We start from the raw sequence: 26,386 nt of genomic DNA, 5'->3' as shown, positions 1-26,386 counted from the left end.
CTTGGATGCTTAAGCTATGCAGCTCTGGCCCTGTACAATGTCTGGATGACTGACCGCCTCCAAGCTGCTTAGGAAGCATGACTTAATAATTTACCCCAATAAATTCCTTGTAAACCCCTCCTCTCCAATTGTAAAAACGACGTCACACAGAACTTTAAAAAGTGTTACACACATTCGTGTTTTTATTATTAAATACAAACTTTCCTATTTTTAAATAAACATTTAAACAGCGTTTTTAAAAAAAGTCTTTAATATAAAATATTTCATTGTTTGTAAAAATATATATATAAAAAGAACACAGTCTGAACCAGAATTGCAACTCCATTTTTTAAAAAGGAACTCCTCTTCATTGGTTTTTCCCTATATTAATAAAAAGAGGCAAGGGAAGGGTGGCTGTTAAGGCATTAAGGCCAGATCCTAAGTTTTGCTATGCTGGTGAATAAGTGTGCAAGATGGAATGTACTGACTGCTGCATCCAAACGCCAATGCAAACCTGGCCACAGGGTGCTAAAACAAACAGGGACTGTTCTTCATCTGACGCATGTCAAAAGGTAGTCCTGTGCCATGGCTCATTGACCTATGAAAGTAGCTAATGCTTGGTCTCTGCCAAAAACAGAGAGGGAACTTGTCTGCCTCTGAGGTGTGAGCAAGCTGCCCATGAGCACTGCAGCTAAACTAGGAGCAAAGAAGGGGAGGCAAATGATGTTTCTCTGAAGGCCCCTTTGCTGCAATGCAAGTGCAAGCAGAAACAAAATAAGGCAACTTTTACCAATTTTGCAGTGATCATTGAATTAGCGAGATCAAAATTAGTGTGTGCAAGCCCTGAACACCAACCAGGCCATATGCCCTCAGGGTCTCCGAGTGCTGCACACAAACACACACACAGTATAAGGCATAAGATGATGCACTGGCACATTGAACAAGAGAGTCACCAGCATTTGGTGCAAACATGGAGGCCTGCTCACATCAGTGGAGCAACAGACATGGCACAATCAGGCCCTTACAGAGCCTGGCTAGTTGCACCCACACCTTCCTCCAATACAAACAGTTTATCAACATTTCATCCATTACATTAAAGCACAAATGGGGAAAGGCTGTGTCGTTACCCTGAGGCCAGCTCAGCGTCGCAGCTACAAGCAGAGATGGAGAAAGCAGGGAGGGCAAGAGGTGAGGCAGATAAGGGCTGCTGGTTGTGGCGCGGACGGATGGAGAAGAGGCATGGAATGGCAAGAGGCTGGACCAGATGCACTCACTCATCGACACTCACTCATTCAATCAATCCAGGGTGGGAATGTTCTCAGCACACGGGAGGCAAAACATGTTAAGTATACAAAGTGCAAGAGCTTCGCTTCACTTCAGAGCTGGGCTGCGGCAACTCCCATTGGCCCTCTACACATCAGCTCTCCACTACAACATGGAAAGAGATGCACAGGGGAGCAAGGAAAGTGTGGGTCCTTCTGGAGAAAGCTTCCAGTAGCAGCTCCCGGGTTGGCAATTATTAAGCTTCAGAGCAGAAATACACAATAAACACAGGGTGGTCCTCAAACCCATGATACGTTTGGCAACCTAAATTGAGGGTGTAGCACTGCAGGGGAATGGCAGGTAGCCCCCAGTAGATTCTCCCCTGAAAATGCCTTCACACCATTAAAACAACAACAACAACAATTTAACCCTTGCCTGCCACCCATCTTCTCAAATTCTAAGTAAACCCAGCTGGGAGGAAGAGAGCTCGCAGGGGCATCTGGAGGAGAAACAGCAAGTTTATGTTGTTGTTATGTACACCCCAACTTTCCAATGTTTCCCTGCAAGTTTCCCCCACCATTCTGCTTTAACTTGGAAAATGTAGGCATGGGAACACAAGCCCCCAAGTTTCCTAAATTAATTTGTGGAAGATGAGAGGGGTGGGTCTTAACACTTTCCTTCCATTGGTACAAGAGATCAAGGGTGCGGGGGGGGGGGGAGAGAATCAATCTCTGTAAAATGGCATAGCTTTGGCAGTTCCAAGGGCCAAGCTCACCTTAGTGCAGAGGCAGGTAACTGAACAGGGCCAATATATTTAACTTCTGTACTGCTGAACTTCCCTGCAGTGCCCTGCATTGTTCAGCAGGCTCTGGGAAGTGGATAATCTAAACACAGCTGGAAGAGGCTGCATCTCTCCTATGGATATAGTTACAGCTGCAACCACTTCAGTGCCAGATCTGCTCATGTCCTGGCTTACAAGGCATCACTTCCTCTCTGGGTCAAGACACAATGCAGGTAGGGTATGGGGAACTGGGAGTGGTGCTATATTCTACATTTTCTCACAATATTACCAGAGTGTGTAACACACTGGATTTCAGTTGATGGGTTGCATCAGTGATATAAACACATCACTTTTCCCAGGCAGATAAAGGTTGTGGTTATGTATCACCCCCAGTATCAGAGGCACTATGCCAGATGCTGGGGAGCAGCAGGAAAGGACTATTCTGCTCACAGCCCACTTGCCAGCTTCCCGTGGGTTGGCTACTTGGGTCTGATCCAGCAGGGCTCTGCTTATCTGATAAAGACAGAGAGATCCATTCATAAAGCCCTGCTAGAACAGAGATGGGGCAGAATCCCAACAGAACAAGGATTTCTATTTGTGCAACTAACTACCCACCCTTCTCTCCCTTATTCTGCACTGGAGAGTTGGGAGATCCCCAAAACAGTTTTTTTTTGGGGGGGGGTGCCATTGCACAAGCAGAAATCTTTCCACCGATGGGACAGTTGCTTAGTGCTACATTTATCTAACCCCATTTTTTAAAAAGCCGTCTTAAGCTAGGAGACCTCATCATAAGACTGTGCTGTATTCCTTAACTAGTCTGCCCTAAAGTGCAACTAAAATCAAATTTTATTAAGTGACCCCTGCTAGTCCTGGTAAAAAGTTAAAAAGTTAAAAGCGGGTCCCATTTTGTAGGTTGGGATTAATAAAAGGGGGTCCCTGGAGTGAAGACATAGAAGGCCACTGGGATAGCAAACTCTCAGATTAATGCATTAGGCTATTTGGGGAGTTAAAAATGGAGGATGTTTTGCAGGGGAGGAGGGAAAATGGGTGTCCTTCCTTGGGCTACATTATACACATGGCTTAAAGGCAGGTGGGGAGAGAGTGCCCATTCTCTCTACAGAACCACAACTTGCCATTATTCATATCTATGGGGAGTTATGTCTAGGAAAATATATAGATATAAGGCCCAAGATCCTAAGTCTTCTCCAAAGGAGCTGGAAGCCCTGGAAGAGAGTCTTCTTTTCCAGATATATAGCTGTTCAAACGGCAGACTCAACATCCATCTCTGGAGAGGATGTCACCCTTTCCACTCTGGAAGGCAGTAGGGCACAGTGGTTCTTAGAAACTCCCTCTCTCACCATCAGAAGAGGCCTTTTGAAGTCCAAAGTCAGCTTCCAAACAGTTTCCATCCTTCCCTCCAAGTTCCAGCTTGTTGTCTGACTGGCAGAAAGAGGGCAGCTTGCAGTTAAGTGTGAAAGCCAACCTTGAATGCCAGGAATAAATATAGCGTCCATTTCCCGATGAATCCCTTTCCGTCGCAAAAAAATTAAAACATGTCTGGGAAGAGAAAACACTCTTCGTGAGAAGGGACTGCAATTGCTTCAGTTCCCAGAGTCCAGTTTGTGTTAATTTCTCCCAGTAGTAACGAGAGGGCTGTCCTTTTAAAAAAGAGGGGCTTACTGCCCAGTCCCCACGTGGCTTGTCATCCCAGAGGGAAAGGGGTCCAGCTGGAAAGAAGAAGACAAACATTACAATGACACAATGTCTAACCACAAAGGGGGCATGTGTGGCTCAAGCATAGGCCAAGCCACTTTGCAGGACTCTGCCAAGGCAGATTTCCATTTTAATAATTTTCTCTTCAGGGAAAATTAAAGCAATTTATGAACAGAACACAGTTCATATTTACAATATAACAACAACAAAAATGCAACAATAATATTAAAAATCCATTCTCAGCCGACAATCACAACAACGGTAGCACCATAGGAAGGATCAAAGCACTAAGACAGACTACCAAAATTTTTGTGTTTTTTTTAAATAGAGTCCGATTTTTGAAAGCAATATTGCCAAATACACATTTCAAAACTAAGCTAGTTTACTAGCCAGATTTTGCTTGCTTATAGAGCTGCCTCAGTGTTTCTATGAAATGGAGGACTAACTCATAGGATTTTTCTTATTTTGCCTCTTGACAGGTATGAAATTTTCTTACCTTCCCCCAAGTGGGAAGGCAGTTTTAGGAGTGCACTTTTAAACAGAAGAGGAGAAAGCTGAGCAGTTATACCTCCCCCCCCCCCCCAAACCCTGAGCTGAGCCTAGTGTCATGTGGGGCTGATCTAAATGAAGCCATTGGAAGCAAATCACAGAACTTCAGGGAAATGTATTCCAAAATCCATATTAGAGCTATACCTTTATTAGGTCAACCAAAGTATGTTGACCTAATAAAGGTATAGTTTTTCCCCCCAGAACTTTCTTCTGGAAAGGGGAGAGGATCTGACGATTTATTTATTTATTAAATTTGTATACCGCCCTTCATCCGTAGATCTCAGATGCCACAACAAAAGTCTGCATCTGGCCAAGAGCCTTAAACCGGAATGTGGGGAGGAGGCAGCAGACCTTCAAATGAGGTTCATTTAGTCTTGGAAGCAGGGCAGGTTTTAATGACCAGCAGCTTTGACTCTGGTACATCCTACGAGGGCCACTTTCTGCTCCCACATTTTACACAAGGGTGACTCCAAACGTTACAGCAGCAGCAACAACAACAACAAAAGGAAAGTCCTGCAAGCAAGTGGTAGTTCTCTAAGCCGTTCCTCAGTCCCCACCCCCAAACCAAGAATGCACCACAAATTGCATAGATCCTTATCTGCGGCTGCCCCCAAGGACAAAGTCACATTCCACTGCACTTAAGACACATTTGCGGGAAACATGTCCCTACGCAGAAAGGAGGTGGTAGGTTGCATGTGCCCAACGGCACTCGGCTGGTCAATAAACCAATTTCTGAGCCCACACACAAAAAGCACAGGAGCCATGGGAAACCAGATCAGAAGCCCATCTACTCCAACATCCCATTTCCAGCAGTTGCCAGCCAGACACATCTGCCAAGGCACCACATGCCAGGCAAAAAGGTAATAACCTTGCTCTCAGTCTGTCCCCAGTAGCTGGGAATCAGAGGGATGCTGCCTCTGAGTCTAAAGGTCCCATTTCCCCCACGCCCATCCAGATTTGTTTGTGGCATAGGGATCTGCCTCAGCTCCATCCACGAACACGCAACCCCTGCAAATAGACCTTCTCTGGGAAAAGAGGGCCAGAGTGGACAGGGAGCTTCTCTCACAGTACTAGAATCTGAGATCATCCAGTGAAGCTGCGTGGTGGGAGATTCAAGGTAGGCAGAATGAAAGGAATTCTTCACGCAGTGCAGTTACAGCTACGGAATTCGCTTCCAGAAGATGTAGCAATGGCCACCAACTTAGAAGGGGATTAAGACAAATTCACAGAGGATAAAGCTATCAGTGGCTACTAGTCAAGATGGCTAGAAGTCTGGCTGGCCGCTGCAGATACAGAATGAGGGAGTGGGTAGCCCTACTGAATCAGATCAAAACCTGTTCTTACCTCATAGTTCCTCCTCCTGTATCTGCAATTCCAGATCTCCCTCCCTTCTATTCAGTGGCCTGGGGGGAAAGGAGAAAAAAAAGGATTAGAAGCCCAACACTGAAGACTAAAAGCAAGAACTGATACATCACGAGACTACATCTCCCTCTGTATGGTAGAAATCCATCTGGTATCTTTTCCTCTCAACAATAGTCGGTGTACCCAATAACTGCATTTTGTGGGGAACAGGCTAAGTTTTCAGACATGGGCTCTACAACTCACTGCAACCTCCCAAGGCTGATGGAATCTCAAGGAATTAGCTATCTGAGAGCAAGGGGCCTATTTCACCCTAGTTATACATCTGAGTTATGCAAACCTTCTGCCTTCTTACCTTCCTTCTTGTCTTTCCAGGTTTCTCTCATTTCTCTGCAGTCGCCTCCTGGCTAGCATCTGTGTGGAAGAAAGGAAATATTTACTACTATAAGGAATGTTGATATGAAGCAAGAGTGAGGTTGCATGGCTAGTATTGTCAAACTGGCTGGGCAGTTTGAGATGCTATGGTTGTCCTAGGACAGGCATAGGCAAACTCCAACTCTCCAGGTGTTTGGTACTACAATTCCCATCATCCCTAACCACTGGTCGTGTTAGCTAGGGGTGATGGGAATTGTAGTCCTAAATACCTGGAGGGCCGGATTTTGCCTATGCCTATCCTAGGAGGACAAGCAGGCATGTTGCCCCAGCAAGCTCTCATTGTAGTTTCGAGGGCTAGGAGGCCATCAGTTCACCCACTAACCAACAACTTTACCAGTTGCTGGTAAAGGCCCATCCCAAACCCCAAACCCCAAACCCAAGCATAACTGGAATTTCCTTGGGGCAACCTAGTCAGATGGGCAGAGTACAAATAATAAAATTATATTTATTATTTATGCCAATGCCATTAGCATCCATAGAACTGGTGTCACAGGCACAAGTGAAGATATGCCACCAGGTTCCTGCCCTGTCTTCCCATACCATTTTTAACACTTTGCCTTTTAAATCTACTTTTCCCCATAAGAGTTCCATGAACACCATCTCAACCACACTCTTCCTACACCTAAAAAAAAAATCTCTCATGTTCCCCCTGTTGTTACATGAGACAGGGATCTCACTGTAGATGGTGAACAATAAAGCAGCATTAAAATAAATTTGCTATTAGGACTGCCTGCCTGAAAGCATAACTAATATTTTAGCATGCAAGAAACAACTACACCCCCTCTCCTAACAGTAGCGATAAGAGTCGACCTTCTGAACATATACACTGACTGCAAGGCAGCTCCACAAATCAAGAGATGCTCTCAGTTTTCTATAGGGCTTCTTAAGCAATGGGCATGAATCAAGCGTGTAAGTGGGAATGGTTAAGCCCTGTCCAGAACCGGAAGAGGTGGTCAGTCACCACTGGCAAGATGAAGTACAATGGACCTTGATGGTCCACTGCTACATATCCATTTGGTTCCTACTGGGAAAGGAATCACTTTCAACTCCCAGAAGACTTTCAGTCCATTTAGGCTGGAAAATGTGACCATTGTTACTTAAGACAGATGAGAGAACTATGTCACAGGAAGGAGAACTCATCCGCTCAACATCACCCATCAAGGACAGCAGCGTTCACCCCCAGCACTAGGCTCTTACTGCCAAGAACTCTTCCAGACTTTGTGGTGCAGAGCCACAGAAGTTTTCCCTATAAAAAACATATCTAACTTGTGGCTGTAGAATTGCTTGACTGCTTGGATTGTCTGAGATTGCATTCAGTTGCAGGACACAGCGACAGTGGGAAGTATGCACCGGGAGACGCATACCCCTTAAGACCTAGCTGGCTAATCCTTTTCCTCATCCCAATAAAAGAAATGCAGGTGGATGTTTGCTCACATCCAATAACGTTCTACCCTGAGAGGAGGGAGTGTACTTTGAGTTCAGCCACTTCTGCCTTCTCCATTGATGTATTCACAAGGTATCGCTATGCCCCACATTTGCAACCCAAAGAGAATAAAGGAGAACAGTTTGTCAGGTCTGGACCTTACCCTGGATTTATGGAAGTAGAAGAGCAGGCCACCCACAGCCAACAGGATTCCCAGGACACTGGGTACCACCACATAAGTCACAGCCATCCCTTGGGTATTTCTGGCTTCTGGCTTCTCGCTGTGCTTGTCTGTGTTCGGAGGAATGAAGCTCAGATCAGGGCTGGGACCTGGCATGCTATCCTCCGGCTCCCTGCCCTTGGCTGGGCCCTCTTCTTGTTCCGCTCGTCTCTCTCGGAGCTGGGTGCTGTGCGGTACTCCTGGGGCTCTACCCTCCGCCCCCCAGGAGTAGCTTTCTGGGGGTACCTGCCTGTGAGATGATGGACTGTTTGTGGTCACCACCAATCTAGAAAGCTGTTGTGCAGCAGAGACAGGATCCTCTGAGACAGGGAAGAGTGTGGGGTCACTGGGCGAGAGGGTTGCCCCACTGCCACTGGAGGGCACCCCTGCGCTCTCTGCAGAGTCCAAACTGGCAAGAGACGCCAAAGTTAGGCCAGATGTGCTGCTTTTGTCAGTCATAGCCCAACCAGATACATCCATTTTAGTTGATTGAAGCCACTGCTTTCTGAGGTAGGGTTTGGTTGAGCCAGAGAAAGGGGAAGAATGGGAAGGGAATTCATGGGGCCATGTCTGGCTGCTGCCAGCCCCAGAACCAGGGAGAGGAGACCCTGTCCCCATAGGTTCAATGCGTTTTTGGCTAGAAGGAGGGGGAGAAATGTTTTTGAGCCTGGGGGACCAGGAATCAAGGGTTACGGCTGAGTCCAGGAAGGATGCAATGTTTGTGGACAGAGGGTCAAGTCCTTGGGACACAGCTGCCAACGCTAGTTCTTCTGGCAGTGAGGACATGACAGCCTCAGTGCTAGCTACGAAATCCGTGGGCGCTGGAGCTCCTTGGCCCCTTTGGGTGCTCCTAGGCATCCTGGGCCTAGTGCTACCCTGTGACCCGCCTTGAGTCTGCATGGTGCCAGGCTGCATAAAGAGCTGGAGAGTGCTGGCAGCTGCCTCTTTGCTGTCCAGCTGGTCTGCAATGGAAGAGGAGGGCTCAAAGGTTGGAAGGAGAGAAGCTGAGCCTCTGCCACTCATGGGGCTTGTGGCTGGACACGGGCAGTCCTGGTCAGTCACCACACCTGAAAGATCCAGATAAAGAGAAGAGAATGGCCATAGAGTAACCAGCAAGAAGAACAGAATGGATGCGTCAAGCCGAGATCAGCCCCTTCCCTCAAAAACCACCATGCTAAGGCGGGGCAGACCAGTGCCAAAAAAGCAACAAAACAAGTAAATGAAGCAAAGGCAGCAAGGCAGCCACAAGGCTTCCAGGGGACCAATGAATGGAACAAGACACTGCAAGGTCAGCTAGGAACAGCAACTCCCAAGAGCATCACATGCAGCCCAAGATTCCTGAGAGCACACAGGATATCAAAGAGGCCAGAGAACCAACTATGGAGGAACGGCATCGGATCAAGATTCAGCTAGTTTAGCAAGCCAAAGCAAGGGCAACCACAGCTTTTGCACATGCCTCCATGAGCAGAACAGCAGAGGGAGCAAGCTGGTCAAGCAAGAAGCAGCTGATCAAGCAAGAATCAAGGGAGGAAGCATGGTGCTCCTACTTCACTGTTCTTCCCAGCATTGCAGGTGATGTGCACACAGGGACAGAACATAGAATATGGACTCAAGAGGAAGACAGTGACTGCATTCTCCACACCGGCAAAACCAAGCACCACTCAGAGAATGGGCAGCGTCATTGTGCCTATTGGACCAGATGAGCAGGCAAACCAAGCTAGGAAGTGGTTCACTTGAGGCCAAAGCAATAAGCCTGACCACGTGAGCATCTTCTAAAAGGCAGACAATAGGATGGCTTTTTCTTAAGGCTGTTTCTGAGAGTTGCATGTATGTGTATAAGAACATCAACAGCAATGCAGTGTCTTCTCAACTTTGTCTGCGTAGCCCAGTGCCTCCCTGCCTGGCCAATCTGTTTTGAGGGCCACCACAAGCATGACATCTCCAAACCTCTGCCCTGGCAGAAGATCCCATTTCTGCAGGTCACATATAGACATGGTATGCCAAGCCACTTCTGGGATTTCCTCATGGTCTGACCACAAGCAGACAAGACTGTTATTTGTAAAGGTCAGGGTACATCAAGAGGGTACTTTGCATGAGCAAAGAACTTCCAAGGTTAGAAGAAACCCTTCAGAAGGGATCTTTGAACAGCCTTTGTCAACACATTTTGAATCTTCTCTTAAGCCATGTGGGGGAAATACATATTTTACTGGGAGAGGGGGAGGTGAAAGCTAAAAGTCCCACTGTGTCCTGATGAGCATACAGAGGGCCTTGAATTGATTGCTGGACTCTTAACATAGTCGGTTTTGCCCTTGCCACAGATCAAAGAGATAATGCTCATTTCAAAAACATGAAACTTCTGTTTACTTAAGGCTTTAGCAGTTAGTAACCGCACAAACAAGTGTAAATACACAGAAGCACACAAACAAATGCGCACAAATAGCAGCTCTGGAATACCCTCCCAACCCGGAATGTTCCATTTACCTCAGCCTTCACCAGTGCACTGACACCCCCCCAGATGGCTAGGGCTAACTAATGGCAGCTGTAGCCCCAAACATCTGGACAGCGCTAGTTTGGGAAAAGCCAAGTTACTTGGAAGCTTCCTGATCCTCAAATGCTGCCCCAGCAGCTGCCAGGAGATGCAAAAAACCCCAGAATTTTCTGTTACCTGGAGATGTTGTACTCTTCCCTTTTGAGTCGGAACATTTCTCAAAGACACTGCTGCAATCATGGCTGAAATTTCCTTTGGACAAGATTTCCTTAGCTTTGCTGAAGTACTCATGCACCAGCTTCAGCATCTGCCTTGCAGTCCGGGAGAATGGCCTGGTGCAGTGCTATAAGAGACAAAAAGAGAAAGTAGGGGGGTGGGAATCAATGAGCCACTATCTGAATCCACCAGAACCAAACAGCCACCATAAAAAATATCTGAGGTAGCATGTGCAGCAAGAGGCAGTCACTGTGACCCAGCAAAGGCTATCTGACTACACGAAGCAGGCTTCCAGCACCTCTGAATTCTCAGCGATGGATTCTGAACCTCATTTGGAGAGCACTCAGCAGTATAAGAGTTTTAAGAGGTTCCAGTAGTGCAGAGAAGAACTTGCATCACTTGTGATGCTGCTAGAACTGTCAACAGTTTTCCTCCAGCTGCAGATAACCAGCATAGGTGCTGCCTAATTTTTGTTACTGCTGTTATATGTCCCCCCTTTTCTCCAAGGATCTCAAGATTGTGTACATGGTTCTCTCCCCTCCCACAATAGCGCTGTAAGGTAGGTTAGGCTATGAGGCAGTGACTGGCCCAAAGTCACCCAGTGAATTTTATGCCCAAATGGAGACTTGAACTCTGGTCTCCCAGGTCCTACTTCAACACTTCACCCACTGCACCATACTGGCTCAGTAATTTGGATGGAGGCATCATGGATTAAAACTCCGTCCCCTACATCATGGTCATGATCTGACTCATGGAGTCCTGCACCCCAGAGCTAAAGAAGTGAGTAGCATCAAGTGTAGAGCAGCCCTAACAGACTGCTGTTTTCAAAAAGAGCACTCTAGCTCAGGGATGAGGAAGCTGTGGCCCTCCAGTTGTTGTGGAACTCCCAACTACCATCAGCTCCTGCCAGCATAGGCAACTGCCAGGAATGATGGGAGCTGTAGTCCAGCAACATCAGAAGGGCCAGAGGGTTCTCCACCCTAGCCAGTAGTGCAAGTGCATATGTCACACAAGTATTATCAGTCCCCAGCTTCTTTCCCACTTTCATAGAGTGCACGTTTCAGCTGCCATTTAGTCTCCTAAGTCTCACCACAGATCTGTTAGCATCCGTGAGAACTGCAAATCTGATAAGTAAGAGGTTACCTTGCTCTCTTCTTCATCGCTGCTATTAATTTCCATGCAGTCTCCAACTTCTATGTGCCAGTCCTTTACCTCCTTCATTGTGTCAGAGTTCGGAGTATTTTGCTTGAATTCAATACTTTCAAGGATGTTTCTTAGAGGAGAGTATGCTGCTCTGAGAAAGCATTTGGGGTCATCCTAGAAGGCAACAGGGACAGGTGTCCATCATAGAAAGACTCATGGCTGGTGTCAAAGATCAGCAATGCACGGCATCTACCATCATCAGCCCCCAGTTGCTACTTCTCCTTGTTGGTGCTGCAGATTCCACCTTCCCTCTCCAAACAAGTGAATGGTGGTTAGAGTGAAAAAGAGGAGCAGCTTCTCTTGATCTGGCTTCTCCCTCTGAGTAATTGGATTGGGTCCAGAAGAACAGGCCAAGAGAATGGGCAATAGCAGCTTTGATGAACTCCCAAGCAAGGGCTGCTTTAAAATAATTCCCCCAAAGCCTGAAGCCAGCAGAAAAATTTCTCCAAGTGTCCTTCAGGATGAAATACCTCATGATACAAACTGAGAGACTTGTACAACATCTTATAAGGTGCTGGGATCGGCAGGAAGACCAAGTCTCCCAAATCCATGACTGCTGACTTAACCACAAGGTCATCTATGCAGGATTTTAGCTCCCACATTCTCTAAATAAGTGAACTGAGGGTTTCTCAGAAGCTTCATCAAAGGTGCTTCAGTAAGAAGATCAGGAGTGAGAGACAAGTTGCTGGAAAGGCAGCACATCTTCTGCCATTACCAAACTTCCTCTCAAACAAGCTGTGCCAATACAGCACAGGCATGTGTTTAAATCTCAACAGGCCCAGCCAGAATCCCACAGGAAAAGTGTGTCTGTTCCAGGATATGCCCCAGAACAGGCACAGGCAAACTCAGGCCTCCAGATGTTTTGGTACTACAACTCCCATGATCCCTAGCTAACAGGACCAGTGGTCAAGGATGATGGGAATTGTAGTCCCAAAACATCTGGAGGGCCGAGTTTGCCTATGCCTGCCCCAGAATAATCTATAACAAAATGGAATTATTTGGCAGATACACAGAGATTCCTCAGCTAAGCTAGTGGCTCAGTTCAACAGTTGAAGTATGGTTTAGAGCATGGGTAGGCAAACTAAGGCCCGGGGGCCAGATCTGGCCCAGCTGCCTTGTAAATCCGGCCCATGGATGGTCCGGGAATCAGCGTGTTTTAACATGAGTAGAATGTGCCCTTTTATGTAAAATGCATCTCTGGGTTATTTGTGGGGCATAGGAATTAGTTCATTTCCCCTCCCAAAAAATATAGTCTGGCCCCCCACAAGGTCTGAGGGACAGTGGACCAGCCCTCTCCTGAAAAAGTTTGCCGACTCCTGGTTTAGAGTTTTATGTGTGCTGTGCTTGTGCTTGTGTTTGCACAGTTCCTTCTCACCTAGAACAGCCACAAGGAAGAGATTGGAAGCACCTGATTCCAAACCAAAGTTCCTGATTTATATCCAAACTCAGGGGAAGTCTGCTTAGTTTAAGCAACGAACAGACAACCAACTAGGATCATAAGCCATCATTTGATTCTTAAGATCACGATCATAAGTCAGGATCTTCACCACACCATAATTCCCCTGGGTTTCAACATAAAAGTGGTTGGTTTGCAACCAGAGATGAAAACTTCCAAGGTACCTGGTGACTGTGCAAGAAGGAGGGAGGTGGGGGGGGGGAGCACATGAACCTAAGCCTAAGGCTTGCACAGGCTCATAATGCTCAAATCATAGTATAGTATTAAAAACACAAACAGCACAATAGCGCAAGGTATTCCCTGAAGGTATGCTGTTCAAAGCCACTGTTCTCAACTGGGGGTGGGGAGCCAGCCCAGCTCACAATCCCTCAATGTCCTGCTCTGTTCTCCTCCTCCAGGGGTGTTACTTGGCTGGAATGTGCCCTTAAAATGCAACCACCTTGATGGAAGATGGAGAGTAATGTATGTCTGGCCATTCCCACTTTTTCCTCAGAACATTGCCCAACAGGGATGAAAAATGCCCCCCCCCCCCCGTCTAAACACGAGGCATTCCTTGGTAACACACACCAAGTCCAACAGGGGTGTCAGCAGCACAGCAGATGTGTGTCTCACAATTCCAACTTACCAGCTCTCTCTCATCCACATACTCAAAGGACAGCTCACAAGAGGGCTTCATCATCTGACTATCAACCTGTAACAAAAAGGCACAGTCAAGTCAAGGCAACTGTAGTGGACTTTTAGTTTAGTTTCCTTCATCAAGGAATCCAGAATACAGGAAAGAATATCCCCACCAGCCTACACTGCTAGGAATATTTTATTGACAAAACAAACCCCTGTGTTGCAAAGAGAACGTCAGCAATGTCTAGGCAACACGATGATCATGTACATACGCAATAGACAATCTTTATAGAATTCCTTCAAACCATAACAAGTACAAAATGAAATCTTTAGTCTCAAAGTCTCTTAAAATCTTTAAATGAAATGAGGTATCAGACTTTGTACGATGAAAGACAAGCTGTGAAGCTTTGTGTATTCAGCAAATATGATGTCCAACACTGAACAGTGATTCCGGATATTGACTACTGTTTCGTAGAATTCTTCATCAGCCTGGTGGGAGGGTATAGAATTGCTTCATAAACCCATCTTATTTCAAATGAATGTATGTAAATGAAAATATCAAATGCAGTCACAGAGATTAGGGTTAGGGGCAGCCAAGTAGTGATAGTATGACAAGATTTAGAAATGAGTGCTTGAGTATCTAAGAACTCTCTTCTTTTTATGGTTTTGCAGGACTGATAATCCAAGTGCCAACTCTGTCAGCCAGCTGCGTCACTTTGCTGGGAATCTACCGCCTTGGCTACTTGGCCAGCTAAGATTCTGCAAATACATCCAAGCTTCTTTAAAAACAAACAAACCCTCCCCAAAGGTTTCTGGGTAAATTTGCTGCATCTCAGCTGACTAAGCAGCTGAGGCAGTGGGGGCTCCCCCATCACATCCACTCAGAAGAGCACATATAGTTTAGATCATAGAGGACACCTGCAATGTGCACCCTGCTATTTTCTGAACTGCAATTTGTTAGAAAACACACACTGCACATTAGAGCAGTAGTGGAAGCATGCGCACAAGCATATTCTGCCCTGACCGGTGTCAGTGCACCAGGGGCACCAAGCTCCATGCTACGAACCAGCAAGAACCATGTTGTGGCCATTGAACCAGCTCTGAGCTTTGCAAATCCTTACCAAAGCAAACAGCTGGCTCTCTTTGCCCCGAGGCAGAAGTCAAGCATCTACCACCCTGTGCCTTCCAAGTCAAGTGCTGACTCAGCACTTTAGAACACCTTCTCCAGCGATCTCAGCCTAGTGCCGGCAGGGAAAAACGCCAGGGAATGATTTGGAGCTTCTGCGGCAGGCCAACACGAGATGGGACTGCCAGGAGGGCATGTCGAACTGCAAACAATTGCTTCATTATCTGGAGAGAGCAGCCGCCAGCAACATTTATTCATCACAGAGAAGCCCAGGCAGAAGCAAGCACAACGAGGGCGGGGGAAGGGGCAAAGTTTAGGTTCACTGCCCTAAAAGACGAGGGAAGCATATGCAGCAGTAGGAGCATCTCACTTTCAGTTTTGGTTTTACAAACGTGATCCCGTTTCCATTTGGCCAAGAGATCACAGGATTTTGGATTCTATAGAACCAAGAAGAATAGCTCTGGGGTCAGCACAGCAACAGCTAGCTAAACAACCTAATCCTTGGCAGGCAGTACAACATTTTGATTTGCATCCTGGCTTCTTGCACGGAAACTTAAAGGGGCAGCAGCAGAACCTTTAAAAAAAAAAAAATTCCAGCACTTTGCAAGCCAGACCACACATTTTAAAAGCAGAGCTCTCTCCTGAGCATTTTCTTAAATCTGAACAAACTATTTTCATTATCTAGGTCTTCATTCATTAGTCTCCCAATTAAGGTTTATTGCTCCTTTAAGATAAGCAAAGTACACCAAAAGTAAAAACAGCTTTGCAAAAACCCGAGTTACTTTTTTCAGCTTCTTTTTTAAAAGAGGAAATCATTTAATGGTTGGTATTTGCAAGCCCAAATTACAGCTAAGTAAGAATCTCAATCGTGGAGCAGTGATGAAATGTTAGCTTTGACCAACTATATCAAATTACTTTTAGCCCAGAAGAGACTTTGTGAAGAGAAGTTTATTTGTACAAGTCAGACACTGTGTTATCACTCTCAAACAAGCGATAATTAGTACCAGTTGTGTCCTTGATTCTACATAGTAATTTAGGTAATGTTAAGGCTTTAGAGCTTTCTCCTCCGGCATCTTCGGAGGGGAAATGAGTGGTATGATTCTAAGACCCCTAATCTCACACCAAAACTCAGTTTCAACCTCACACCCTGACTATTACACATTGTAGATGGCAGTAAAAACCCCTTAATTACTCTGCAATGGCACCGACCACCTCCACTGCTTGGAAATGTCAAGAGAGTGGTTTGCTATAGCCTAAAGAATGTACTTGAAATGCAGAGTTACTCTTTGATATACCTCAGCATATGAAGTGTGCTAAGTGGCAAGCTGTGCGCTGCACGGTGCTTTAGCATTCCTCAACTTGTGTACTAGAGACAGAATGTGCCCATCTAAACAGCCAGAAATTAGCTTTCCAGGGGAGAGAGCTGAATCCTAGAAAGTGACAATACCTACAGGTCTTGCTATTCAAGCATAATGCATTCTCAGGAATTTGTTTGTGAAGCGAGCATTTACATAACAAGCAGAAGATTTCCACAGACTCCTGTGGAGGAATTTCTAAGGTGTTCCCAACCACAGAATTTCGACACCCAAATGAAAAAACCCAGGGAAACCTTGCAAAAGGCAGACAAGGAAGGAAACCAAATGCTCTCTTAATTGTCTGATCTCTCCCTCCCTCCCATCATGGTTTCTGGCAAAACAGCTGTCACTGACCGGCAAAACACAAAAAGTTAAAGGCTTGTTTAAATGGCTTCAGCCTTGTATACCAGAAGGAGTGTCTCCACCCCCATCACCCAGCCCAGATACTGAGGTCCACCTCTGAGGACCTTCTGGCTGTCCCCTCATCACAAGACGTGAGGTTACAGGGAACCAGGCAGAGGGCCTTCTTGGTAGTCATGCTTGCCCTGTGGAACGCCCTCCTGTCAGATGTCAGGAAAACAAACAACTATCTGAATTTCAGAAGACATCTGAAGGCAGCCTTGTACAAGTTATAATGTTTGATGTTTTACTGTGTTTAATGTTTTAATTTGTTAGAAGCTGCCCAGAGTGGCTGGGGCAATGAAGTCAGATGGGATTATTATTATTATTATTATTATTATTATTATTATTATTACTACTACTGCTGCTGCTGCTGCTGCTGCTGCTTATTTGTTTACAGTACTTCACACAGGTCCAGATATTGGGGCATCTGAATCTGCGTCATGTATAGCAAGGTTTGGATACTAATTCCTCATGTTTGAATAAGTGAATTTTCTGTAACAAGTGTTTGTGTAGTAGTGGGACCTGCATGTACTAGCAACTCATAGCAACAAGCTTTGCAGAAGGCATCTCCAGTGACGGAGCTTCATGCTATGGCACCGGGGGGGGGGGCGGAGAGCAGGCGGTGGTGGGGCTGGTGCGCATCCCGAGGGCATGGTGCGCCACCCGCAGGGGCGGGGCACGCGTCCTGGGGACAGGTCACGCCGCCCGCAGGGGCGTGGCACCCAGCCCGGGGGATCACACTGCCAGGGGCGGTGCGCTCCCCCGGCACTCCTCTTCCTCCACCAGTGGGCATCTCCCAAAGGCAAAAGGATGGGGACAGCCTGTAAGCATTTAATTTTATCTCGCCATTTAATTTATGAATTTCTCCATAAACACAAGAAAAGGTTTTTAAGGTAGCTGACTAATGTCTTACTAAACATGAAGCAGTTCAAGGGTTGCACTTCTTTAGCTACATGGATGTCAAGGTGGCAAACCTATTTCTGAGCACAAATCAAGAAATTGTGGCAGGTGAAAGACTTCAGAGTGAGGCTCTTTTTGGAGGACCACCTCAGGCTTCTGTGTCACCCTATGCAGTCTTGTGGAAAGAGGGAGATGCTCTTGATCAGCATCTTTGGAACCAAGACTATTATCTTAGTGCCTAATGCATGTCTGGGCTACAGAATGAGCAAGCTGTTATGCAAACCTAGAAAATGGAAGAGGGTCCAACCAAGGGTTCTGCATAATGCTGCAGGTACAAGAACTGTAAGCTTTGATCCCAAGCCACTCCAGCCTTCTCTCAATATAGTTACACCAATTATCAGATACCCCACAGCACCTTGGTGGGCAGCAAGGCTTATGAGGTTATTTTGATAAGGGGATGGAGGATCTGAGGTCTTCCTAAACTTCTGCAGGAAGTAAACTGCCAGCAGGTCCCATTCCCATAATTGCCAGAACCTCCACAGACTTTTCTCAAGTTATCAATCCCTAACCAGGATGCCACAGAGAGCCAAATTCTCCCAATGATTAAGCCCTTGAGTTGGTCCTGTGAAACTTTCTTTTCCTGGTTGCTTCTAGTTCTCCTAACTAACTATCATGCTTTGCTGCCACAATCACTCGTGACTGACAGTGGAAAAGAATCTTGATTGAAGCCCACAGAATTCCTTGTAGGCAAGATCAAAGCCAGGACCTTTGACAGTTAACCACTGGCAGAGACCTCCCAGCAGTTCCCAAGTGATCCAGGCAGGATCAAGAGTCAGGAAAATTCCAGGCACTTGTTCCCAGAATGTTGTGGTTCTGAATCACCCCAACCTGCTCTCCCCATGACTAGAATGGTGCATTCCAACTCTAGCATTCTATAATTGCATTAGCACTTCCTGCTGGAGCTATGCTTTATTACCCTCCTAAGCATCTGTGGAGTGGCCCCCATGCCGCACCTCCCTTTTTAGCTACTAAAAGTCTTCATCGGGGAAGCGCTGAAATGGGTGTGAGAGAGTGCACACGCACACACACAGCTGCACTAAAAGCTCTTTAGCCCGCAGAATCAAGCACAGTCCAGGCTGCATCCAGGTGAACCACCTCCTCCTTAGTAGCATGCTCAGTGTTAACACTCCCTCCTCACAATATTGGCTCCATTTATCCCCAATTAAAATGGCACTATTTATCTCAATTAAAAGCAATCATTCAACTTCCTTCCACTATGTCTTCTCTACTTTCATTTTCTACCTTCCCCCTTCTCAACTTCTGCCCTCAGGGCAAGAACAGCTTGTGAACAGAGAAACAAACAGTTCCAGGCACGGATGGATTAATATATTTCCTGTTGATTTTTAGTAGTTTTCATGCATTTGCTTAAAAAGGCAAACTGAACAAGATCATCCAGCATCCCGACTCAAACTGAACTAACAAACAGCAGGGGCACTGCCTTCTGTTGACCAAAGGAACTGGTAGCTTTATGCCATCACCATGTTTTGGGCCTGAACCCAGGCTCGTAGTTTGTCTCCCCCCAGACAAACCACAAGTGGTAGGCCAAGAACAAACCTTGGCTATGGTTTGTGGCTTGTCTGCAGAGGTGCCTCTGCCCAGCATAAGATCCAGGTGATTCATCTTCTGATCCATTCTTTCCTGCCACCTTTGCTGTACTAATTGCAAAGAAACTCACCAGGTCCAGCAGGCGATTCAGGTGAACATCATGGATTAAGCGGCTGCAACCTCTGTTCTTCTGCTCTGTTCCATGGATAGCAAAGGCCACAAGGAGAAGAAAGGCCACTGCAATGTGGGAGATCATCTTTTTCTGTGCAACAAATGAGACAGAGTCAGGATTAAACATGGGGGAAGCCTGCACCTTCATGCACCCTCTAGCCTTGTGGACATAAACATAAACCTAAGAAAATATGAAGAGCCCTACTGGATGAGACCCAAGGCTCATCTAGTCCAACATCCTCCCACCACACACATTGACCAATCAGATGCCTATAGGAAGCCCAGAACTAGGATCCAAGTGGAACCCCTTTCTCCCCATGGTTGCTCCCCAGCAAACTGTATTCAGAGGCTTACCAATTCCAATACTGGAGGCAGAACAGAGCAACCATGCTTAGGAGCCAACCTCATATCCCATGAATTTGTCCGAACCCTTTTTAAACCATCCAGATTGACAGCCACCACTGCATCTTGCAGGAGCAAATCCCATGATTTAACATATGCACTAAGGGACGAAGCAGTTTTCTCTGTCATGAATCTACTTGCCTGATCTCATCTGATCTTGGAAGCTAAGCAGGGTCAGGCCTGGTTAGTACTTGGATGGGAGACCACCTGGGAACACTAAGTGCCATAAGGTTCCTGTCAACCTAGATAGCTCAGCATGGTGCTGATAATGCCAAGGTTGGAAATTTGATCCCCATATGGGGCAGCTGCATATTCCTGCATTGCTGGGGGTTGGACTAGATGATCCTCAGGATTCCACCCAACTCTACAATTCTATGATTCTACCGACATTCAGATTTGTTGGGTAGCCTTTGTTCTAGCATTATGAGAAGGGAAAGAAAACACTATCTGCTTTCTCCTCTCTCATTCAAATTCTGTTTCTGCTCAACATAAATCCACACTACACTGCAAAAACGCATCCCAAAGCATGTATGTCTGGCTAGCCCAGGGAACTGCCTATTTTGCTATTTTTAGATATAATACAGTGTTGTAGAATTTACTTAACTCTTTTTACAAGAGCATCCAGTGCTTTCTCCCCTGCAGTGTGGTCTGCCGCACATTATCCTTCCAAGCCACAAGTGCTGGAAAATCAGTTGCTTCCCCCAACTCTGTCCTCTCACTCTTGCCCCCCCCCCACTGCCAATACCTAGCCAGGATATCTTACTATAGGGGATTTGAGTTAATTGCTATGTATAGGAATTATTAACATCTTCTGGATGGAGACTTTATAGCTATGACTGCACTTCACATTTTTTAAATGAAGAGAGATGAGGTTTTAACTATCATCTCATTACTTCCTTCTGAGACCCATATGCTTCACGCTTTCCCACTAGGCTTTTTGGTGCTGGGACTCTGCCATTATATAAAATAAATAAATACATTACAATTCCACACTTTGGGCATGCCTCCAAAGATAACCGTTTCCTTCTGCCACCCATGGTGACCTGCAGAAAGCGCTACACTTGGGCATCTATTTATGTACGGAGTCTGCACCACAGAGGTGTCCTATTTCTCCACGGATGCTCCCGTTATGCGTAAGAATTAAAACAGAAAGAGGACCCTTCCCAGCAGCTTTGGAAGAGTTAAATCTGGCCTGCAAGCATTCCTTTCCCATTCCTCCCCACACCCCACCGCCTTTTCCTCTTTCTTATTAGGAGAAGGAGAGGTCAGCTGTAGCCAAGCTGGGAATTTCCCAGTTCTTAGGCCTCAGCTGGATTCTGCACATTCAGATAAATATGCCTTTGCCGGTCTGTGACAGCACTGGCTTCCCCCCCCCAGGAAGGAAACAAAAACAGCTCTTGCTTCTCCGCAATATGTTGAGATTTTATTGCTCAAATTCTCTCACGATTAATCAGCCTTCCTTTCCTCTTCCAAATTATTTTATCCTCCCTTCATTGCTGTCTCTGTCCCAATCCTCTTTTCTTCCACAGCACCAATTTCCATTTTCCTAAGCAAGGGTCATACGGCCAGAAATTGCCCAGGTGCCACTGGAAGCGACCAAGTCTCATTTGTCACCCTTAAGCCTTCCCACCTGGAATTTCCCCTTCACATCTTTGGCCATTCCATCAGATCATGAAGGCATTTTTCCTTTTCTTTTTAAAGAAGCATTTATCTCTACTTCCTTCCATAATGCATTTCAGTTCTGGAGCTCAGTGCCAGGAGACACTTCTGCTCACGTTAACAGGCTGTGCAACTGTTTCAGACAGAGGGCAAAACTAAATAGCAAAACTAGGGTGGAGGGCTGTAGTCTAACTTGGGTTCAAGCATCCACCAACCTCCTTGAGGTCATTTTATGTAAGCGTCACATGTTTTCTTCCCCCAAAGCAGCCAGCACTGGCCACTGCCGTAGATGGAACTTTGCCACTGTTTCGCTACTTCTCTCCCCGCCAAAGCGTTCTGGCAGCTCATCTCCAGGAGCTCCCTTGGACAGCTGGGCACTTGGATGATACTCAGCAGTCTGCTAACCAGAGTGCTAACTGCCTTCGCCCACGTGATGTTGATACTGGCCTCCGAGGTCCTGCTCATTGTCTGTGGCAAGGCAGAGACAACCAGTCTCTGGAATTCCCTCCTCGGGAAGGCTTTGCCTAGGACAATGTGGTGGGTATCCTATGGCAGGCAGGAGGGGCTAGTTTGTAACCCTCTCCAGCTTCCTTGTGGTTCTGTTGCAAGGAGAGTTACTCGCAAATAACTTCCAGGGGGAAAACAAGATCTCCATAACCAAAAAGGGTTGCAACCATTGTTTGTTCTATGCAAACCCACAAAAATTAATGGACATGACTAACAAAGGTCCATTAAACAGGTGTACTCCAAGTAGAACTTTTAATACTGTGGATTGTATCCAGCACAGAACAAAACCAGTTGTCCAGCCCAATTTGGGTGCAACACACACACACACAGTCAGGGTGTGTGTGATATAAGAGACTAGCAGATGGGGTCCCCCCCCCTACATCTGCCTCCCTGTCTCTTCTCAAGCAATTGTATTTTGTGTTCCAGCAACAGCTGTGAAGCCTCTGGTGCCACCCTAGCGAGACACTAAACCCACCTTCTGCCTAGTCTGCTCTCATGCTCTTCTTCCACCTAGTCCAGGCCAGCCTTCCCCAACTCAATGTCCTCCAGATGTATTGGACTACAACTCCACATGTTTTGGAATTCAGCTCCCATCAGCCCCAGCCAACTGGAAGGCACAGGGGTAGGAAATGCTGGCCCAGGCATTTCATTCCTCCTTCCTTCCTACTCAAGCGCAGAGTCTCCCCTTGACATGTCCTTGCCTGTCCACCCACCGTTTTCCTTGGCATCTTCCATTCCACAGTTTAAAAAAGACACTTTGCTCCCAAGCTCACATGAGCCTCATTCTATGCCATGACATCCATTAGCAAGAAAGCATTACACTGAGTCCTGGGAAAGTCCCTCAAATGCACCTAGCTGCCGGTCCAGTCACTGGGCACAGAAAACAGGAAACATAAAAGGAGGGGAGGAGGGAATAATAAAAACATCACACATAAGGTTTGGAAGAGGCTTCGGAGTCATGCTTTGTTTCTTTAACCTTGCCCAGTCACAGAAAGCTCCGGAGATTAAAGTTTCTATCCCTTCAGCAGGTGAGCGCATGCAGAGCACATTAGGACTTTCCCCAGTATTTCAGTGTAAAATGAAAGACTGTAATCCTCATCTAGCTCAGAATCAAGACATGTTGCTATCAGGGAAGGAGGACAATATTCTGCTCCCCAAACTCACACATGCACTCTGCATACAGATGCTGACCAGAATGACAGCTGAACCTTCTTCATCACTAGGAACAGGATCTTAACCTCAATTGCATCCAAGGGCACAGAGGAGGCTGTGTGTATGACACACACAGCTCTGCCCTCAAACACTTCAGTGCAACTCAGCATCTGCTGCCAGTCGCCTCACTCTGCCCAGCGCTAGGGCTGTCCCTGCTTGTTCAGCCTAAAAGCCAAGAGGGAGCATTTAATTGCATTGGGAGATACTGGAAGCCAGGTCTTCCTAGGAGTCCCACCCTCTGAACCGGATGCCCCATCCTCTCACTCCAAAGAAGTGGAGATGCACAGCTATTAATCTGCAGCAAGGGATAACAATCTGCATATGCTTAGAGGGCACCCCTGGTGTTTCTGTGTTGCAGGAGGCCGAGCCCAGCTTCACACCCAGACCTTCTCTGAGTGAGCACCCTCATATGAGCATCATAAAGCTTCTTCTGCAGCTAGAGCATAGAAAGGCAGAGCTGCAAAGCCAGCACACTTGTTACCGGAGGACAGTAATCCACAAGGATCATGTGGGCAGCTCCACTCCAGCCAATATTTGCACTGTTAATGTCTCGTGGCAGATGGCACTGATACAACAACCTGAAGTATTGACAGTGCGGCAAGTTGAAATATCATGCCAGAGGCAACTGAGGCTGCAATCCCAACCGCACTTACCGGATAGTAAGCTCCATTGAATCCACTGCGGCTTACTTCCGAGTAGGCATGGGTAGGATTGCACTGTAACTACTCAAGGCTATTTAGCCCTGTGCTTGCTCGGGGAGTAGAACCATAGCATCGTGGAGCTGGAAGGGACCCCAGGGTCATCTAGGCCAACCCCCCGCAACGCAGGAATCTCAACTAAAGCATCCAAAACGCCGCGGGCCTTACTTCCGAGAGAACACGCGCCCGAGTTGCGCGGCAGGGTCAGACCTCCACCCCGCCCGCCTCCGAAGCCTGAGATTTATAACCAGCTTGCAGCGTCGGCCGCGCAGAATGACAGGAGGGCGTGAAAGGGAGGTGGGGAGGCGGAGAGCAAGCGGCGCATAACGCAGGGAAAGGGAAGCCTCAGTACTTGGATCCAGGCAGCGGGTGGGCGCAAAGCAATGCCAAGGGTGCCAACTTGAATGGGGGGGGGCAGGTAAGCTCCACCCTGCATGATCGATCACATGACGGGGCTCACCCATACAATTTGAATGGCAATGCCCATCAACTTGTGGTGGGGGCGGGGGGACCCCTCGACCCCGAAAAATTGGCTCCTATGCCCTATGCACAAACCGGGACACTTGGATGGGAAAAGTTTCTCACACACACGGATCAGCAGTAGCGCTTTGCGCGTTAGCAGCCAAAGCAGAATACCTGGCTGCAAAGTTTGCGCCAAGCCCTGCGGCCCTCCTCGTGTTTGCTACGGAGTAAAGCGCCGCGTAAACATGCCACACATCTCGGAGGAGCAGGCTGCGCGGCTGAAAGGGCAGCCACGGACTTACTCGCGAGGAAGCACGCCCGCCACCCCCCGTCTCCCAAACGCAATTTGGGGGGGGGATCTGCGCCCTTGGCAACTCCAGACCCTCTTACTTCGGCTGCTGCCTATCTTGCTAGTCTTATAAACTCGAATATATTTTTGTGGGAGGGGAGAGAGAAGAGACACAGGCAGTACCCTCCGGACGGGCTCCGCTTTTCCGCGAACGGGGTGCCTGGCTCCCTCCTTACCTTGGCCCTGCACGCAGCCTGCTCCGAAAACGCCCCAATCCGCCGCCTTAAGATCCGGGTTGGCGAGAAAGCAGCGTCGGCGGGCGCGCCTTCTTTCCCTCTTGCAGGCTAATCCCGTTTGCAGCAGCGGCCGGCGAAGGGGGCTGGGACTGTGTGCTTTCAGTTCGCGCGAAGCCCAGGAAATGCTGCCTCCGTCCGCTCAGTGCCGCCTGCCTGACTCGTCGGCCTTATAAAGGGCTCCCTCCGGAACATGTGGTTTACGGGAAATCACCTTGGATCGGCGCCACGCTCCCTCCTCTCGACGGGCCCTCCCCCACTTTGTAAAAAAAAGAAGAAGAAGCCTCTTTTTCCCCCTTGCGCTGTAGTCCCCTCCCCAGATTTGTCACTGAGAAGCTGCAGAACTAGGAAGCGCTTAAAGAAGCCTCTGCTGGACCCCGTCTCGCCTCTTCAGACGACGGGCCTCCTCCGCATCGCGATGCCCGGGTGGGTGTGTTTTCACCTGGGAATTTCCTTCCTATCCCTAACTCAGACGTCCCGAGTCTGGCAAAGACGACATCTCTCTCGTGGCAACAACAAGTTGCCAAGCCCCATCCGCATATCCCGAATTGCTGCACTAGGGACTTTCCCCACGCAATCCAAGGCAAGTCCGCTCCGAAGTAAATCCCATTGAGTTCAATGGGGCTTGCTCCCAGGTTGAGCCGGAGGCTGCAGTCCGATCACCGTTTAGTTAAGGCCTCGCTCCTGCAACCTCACCTGTAAAATGAGGATAATAGTGGCCTAGCGCACAGAGAAGGGTTAATAGCAAGTCTTGGCAAAGTAACACCTTGGGCCATGCTGGATTAAATGCACATGTCTTTGAGTAATGGTTTTGTCTTTTCTGATATTTTTGGGGTTTTTTGCATGCCAGTGTTAATTGTTATTTTATCTCTGGCATAACACAATCATCTCTCTCTCACACACATCACTTTTGTCATTTTTAAAAAGCACAGGTGTTCATTTGGGGAGTGTCATTTGGGGCCCGCCCCATGTTCCTGAGCTCCTCTGCCACCAACTACCAGCTGCTGTGCCATCCAAGCTGCCCTTGCCCATCTTCTAAACCAGAAACACTACAGGCACTTCTATAGCCCTTGAAGGCAGAATGGAGACAAAGAGGGCAGCTTGTGCTGTTAAACATAAAAACAGGGTTCTATTTCCAGCTGAGAAACTGCAGGGCGGCCATATGTCACATGCTATGAAATGCAAGCACTTCAAAACCAAAAGTCAGGAAATGGGTCAAGATGGGCACCTGCCATTTGGTTAGTGTTGTGGAAACAATGACATGTGGTGGCTGGTCCCCATATTAAAATTCCAGCTGCAGGAAGGAAACAATACTGGGAATTTCCAGCAGATATGTTGCATCCATTTATAGTGAAATTCTCTATGTGTTCAAGAGATTCACTGTGCAGAAGATTCCCACAGGGTGTAGGGTGGTTATTTAGGGTCTGTATTTATTATGCATAAATAAGAGGTTTCATATCTGTTTAAAACAAAATGGAACAAAAGTTGTCTTGAACAACTGTACAGATTTAGAAAACAGCAGTCATAGTAATACGTTTACAAAGAGTAGCTAAACATCAGCTAATTTGATGGAGGTCCAATGTGCAGGTCGATATATCACTA

The 26,386-nt window shown here is 47.2% G+C and overlaps 1 protein-coding gene across 1 annotated transcript; it reads right to left on the bottom strand.

Moving 5' to 3' along the window:
* Positions 1-153: 153 nt before the first annotated feature.
* CSF1 (colony stimulating factor 1) lies at positions 154-25,522 on the bottom strand. Its single transcript, XM_081010811.1, has 9 exons — positions 24,728-25,522; positions 19,222-19,353; positions 13,711-13,776; positions 11,570-11,743; positions 10,388-10,553; positions 7,666-8,789; positions 6,000-6,058; positions 5,630-5,688; positions 154-3,750 (listed from the first exon to the last, which is right to left on the bottom strand). Exons 2-8 carry the CDS (start codon positions 19,345-19,347, stop codon positions 5,631-5,633), a joined length of 1,773 nt encoding a protein of 590 aa, XP_080866937.1. The 5' UTR covers positions 19,348-19,353; positions 24,728-25,522; the 3' UTR covers positions 154-3,750; position 5,630.
* Between the last annotated feature and the right edge of the window lie 864 nt (positions 25,523-26,386).

The sequence above is a fragment of the Podarcis pityusensis genome (assembly GCF_964106645.2).
Source record: "Podarcis pityusensis genome assembly, chromosome: 6".
NCBI classification, from domain to species: domain Eukaryota; kingdom Metazoa; phylum Chordata; class Lepidosauria; order Squamata; family Lacertidae; genus Podarcis; species Podarcis pityusensis.
Note: the sequence above shows the minus strand (reverse complement) of the source record. Positions and strands in the feature narration are given on the sequence as shown.

Excerpts from the sequence above, each read along its gene's own strand:
- CSF1 (XM_081010811.1), bottom strand. The coding sequence starts at position 19,347 with ATGATCTCCCACATTGCAGTGGCCTTTCTTCTCCTTGTGGCCTTTGCT. Across the intron at positions 6,059-7,665 it reads TCTACTTCCATAAATCCAGG|ATGCTAGCCAGGAGGCGACT; the intron begins GTAAGGTCCAGA and ends TCTTCCACACAG. Across the intron at positions 5,689-5,999 it reads CTGGAAAGACAAGAAGGAAG|GCCACTGAATAGAAGGGAGG; the intron begins GTAAGAAGGCAG and ends CTTTCCCCCCAG.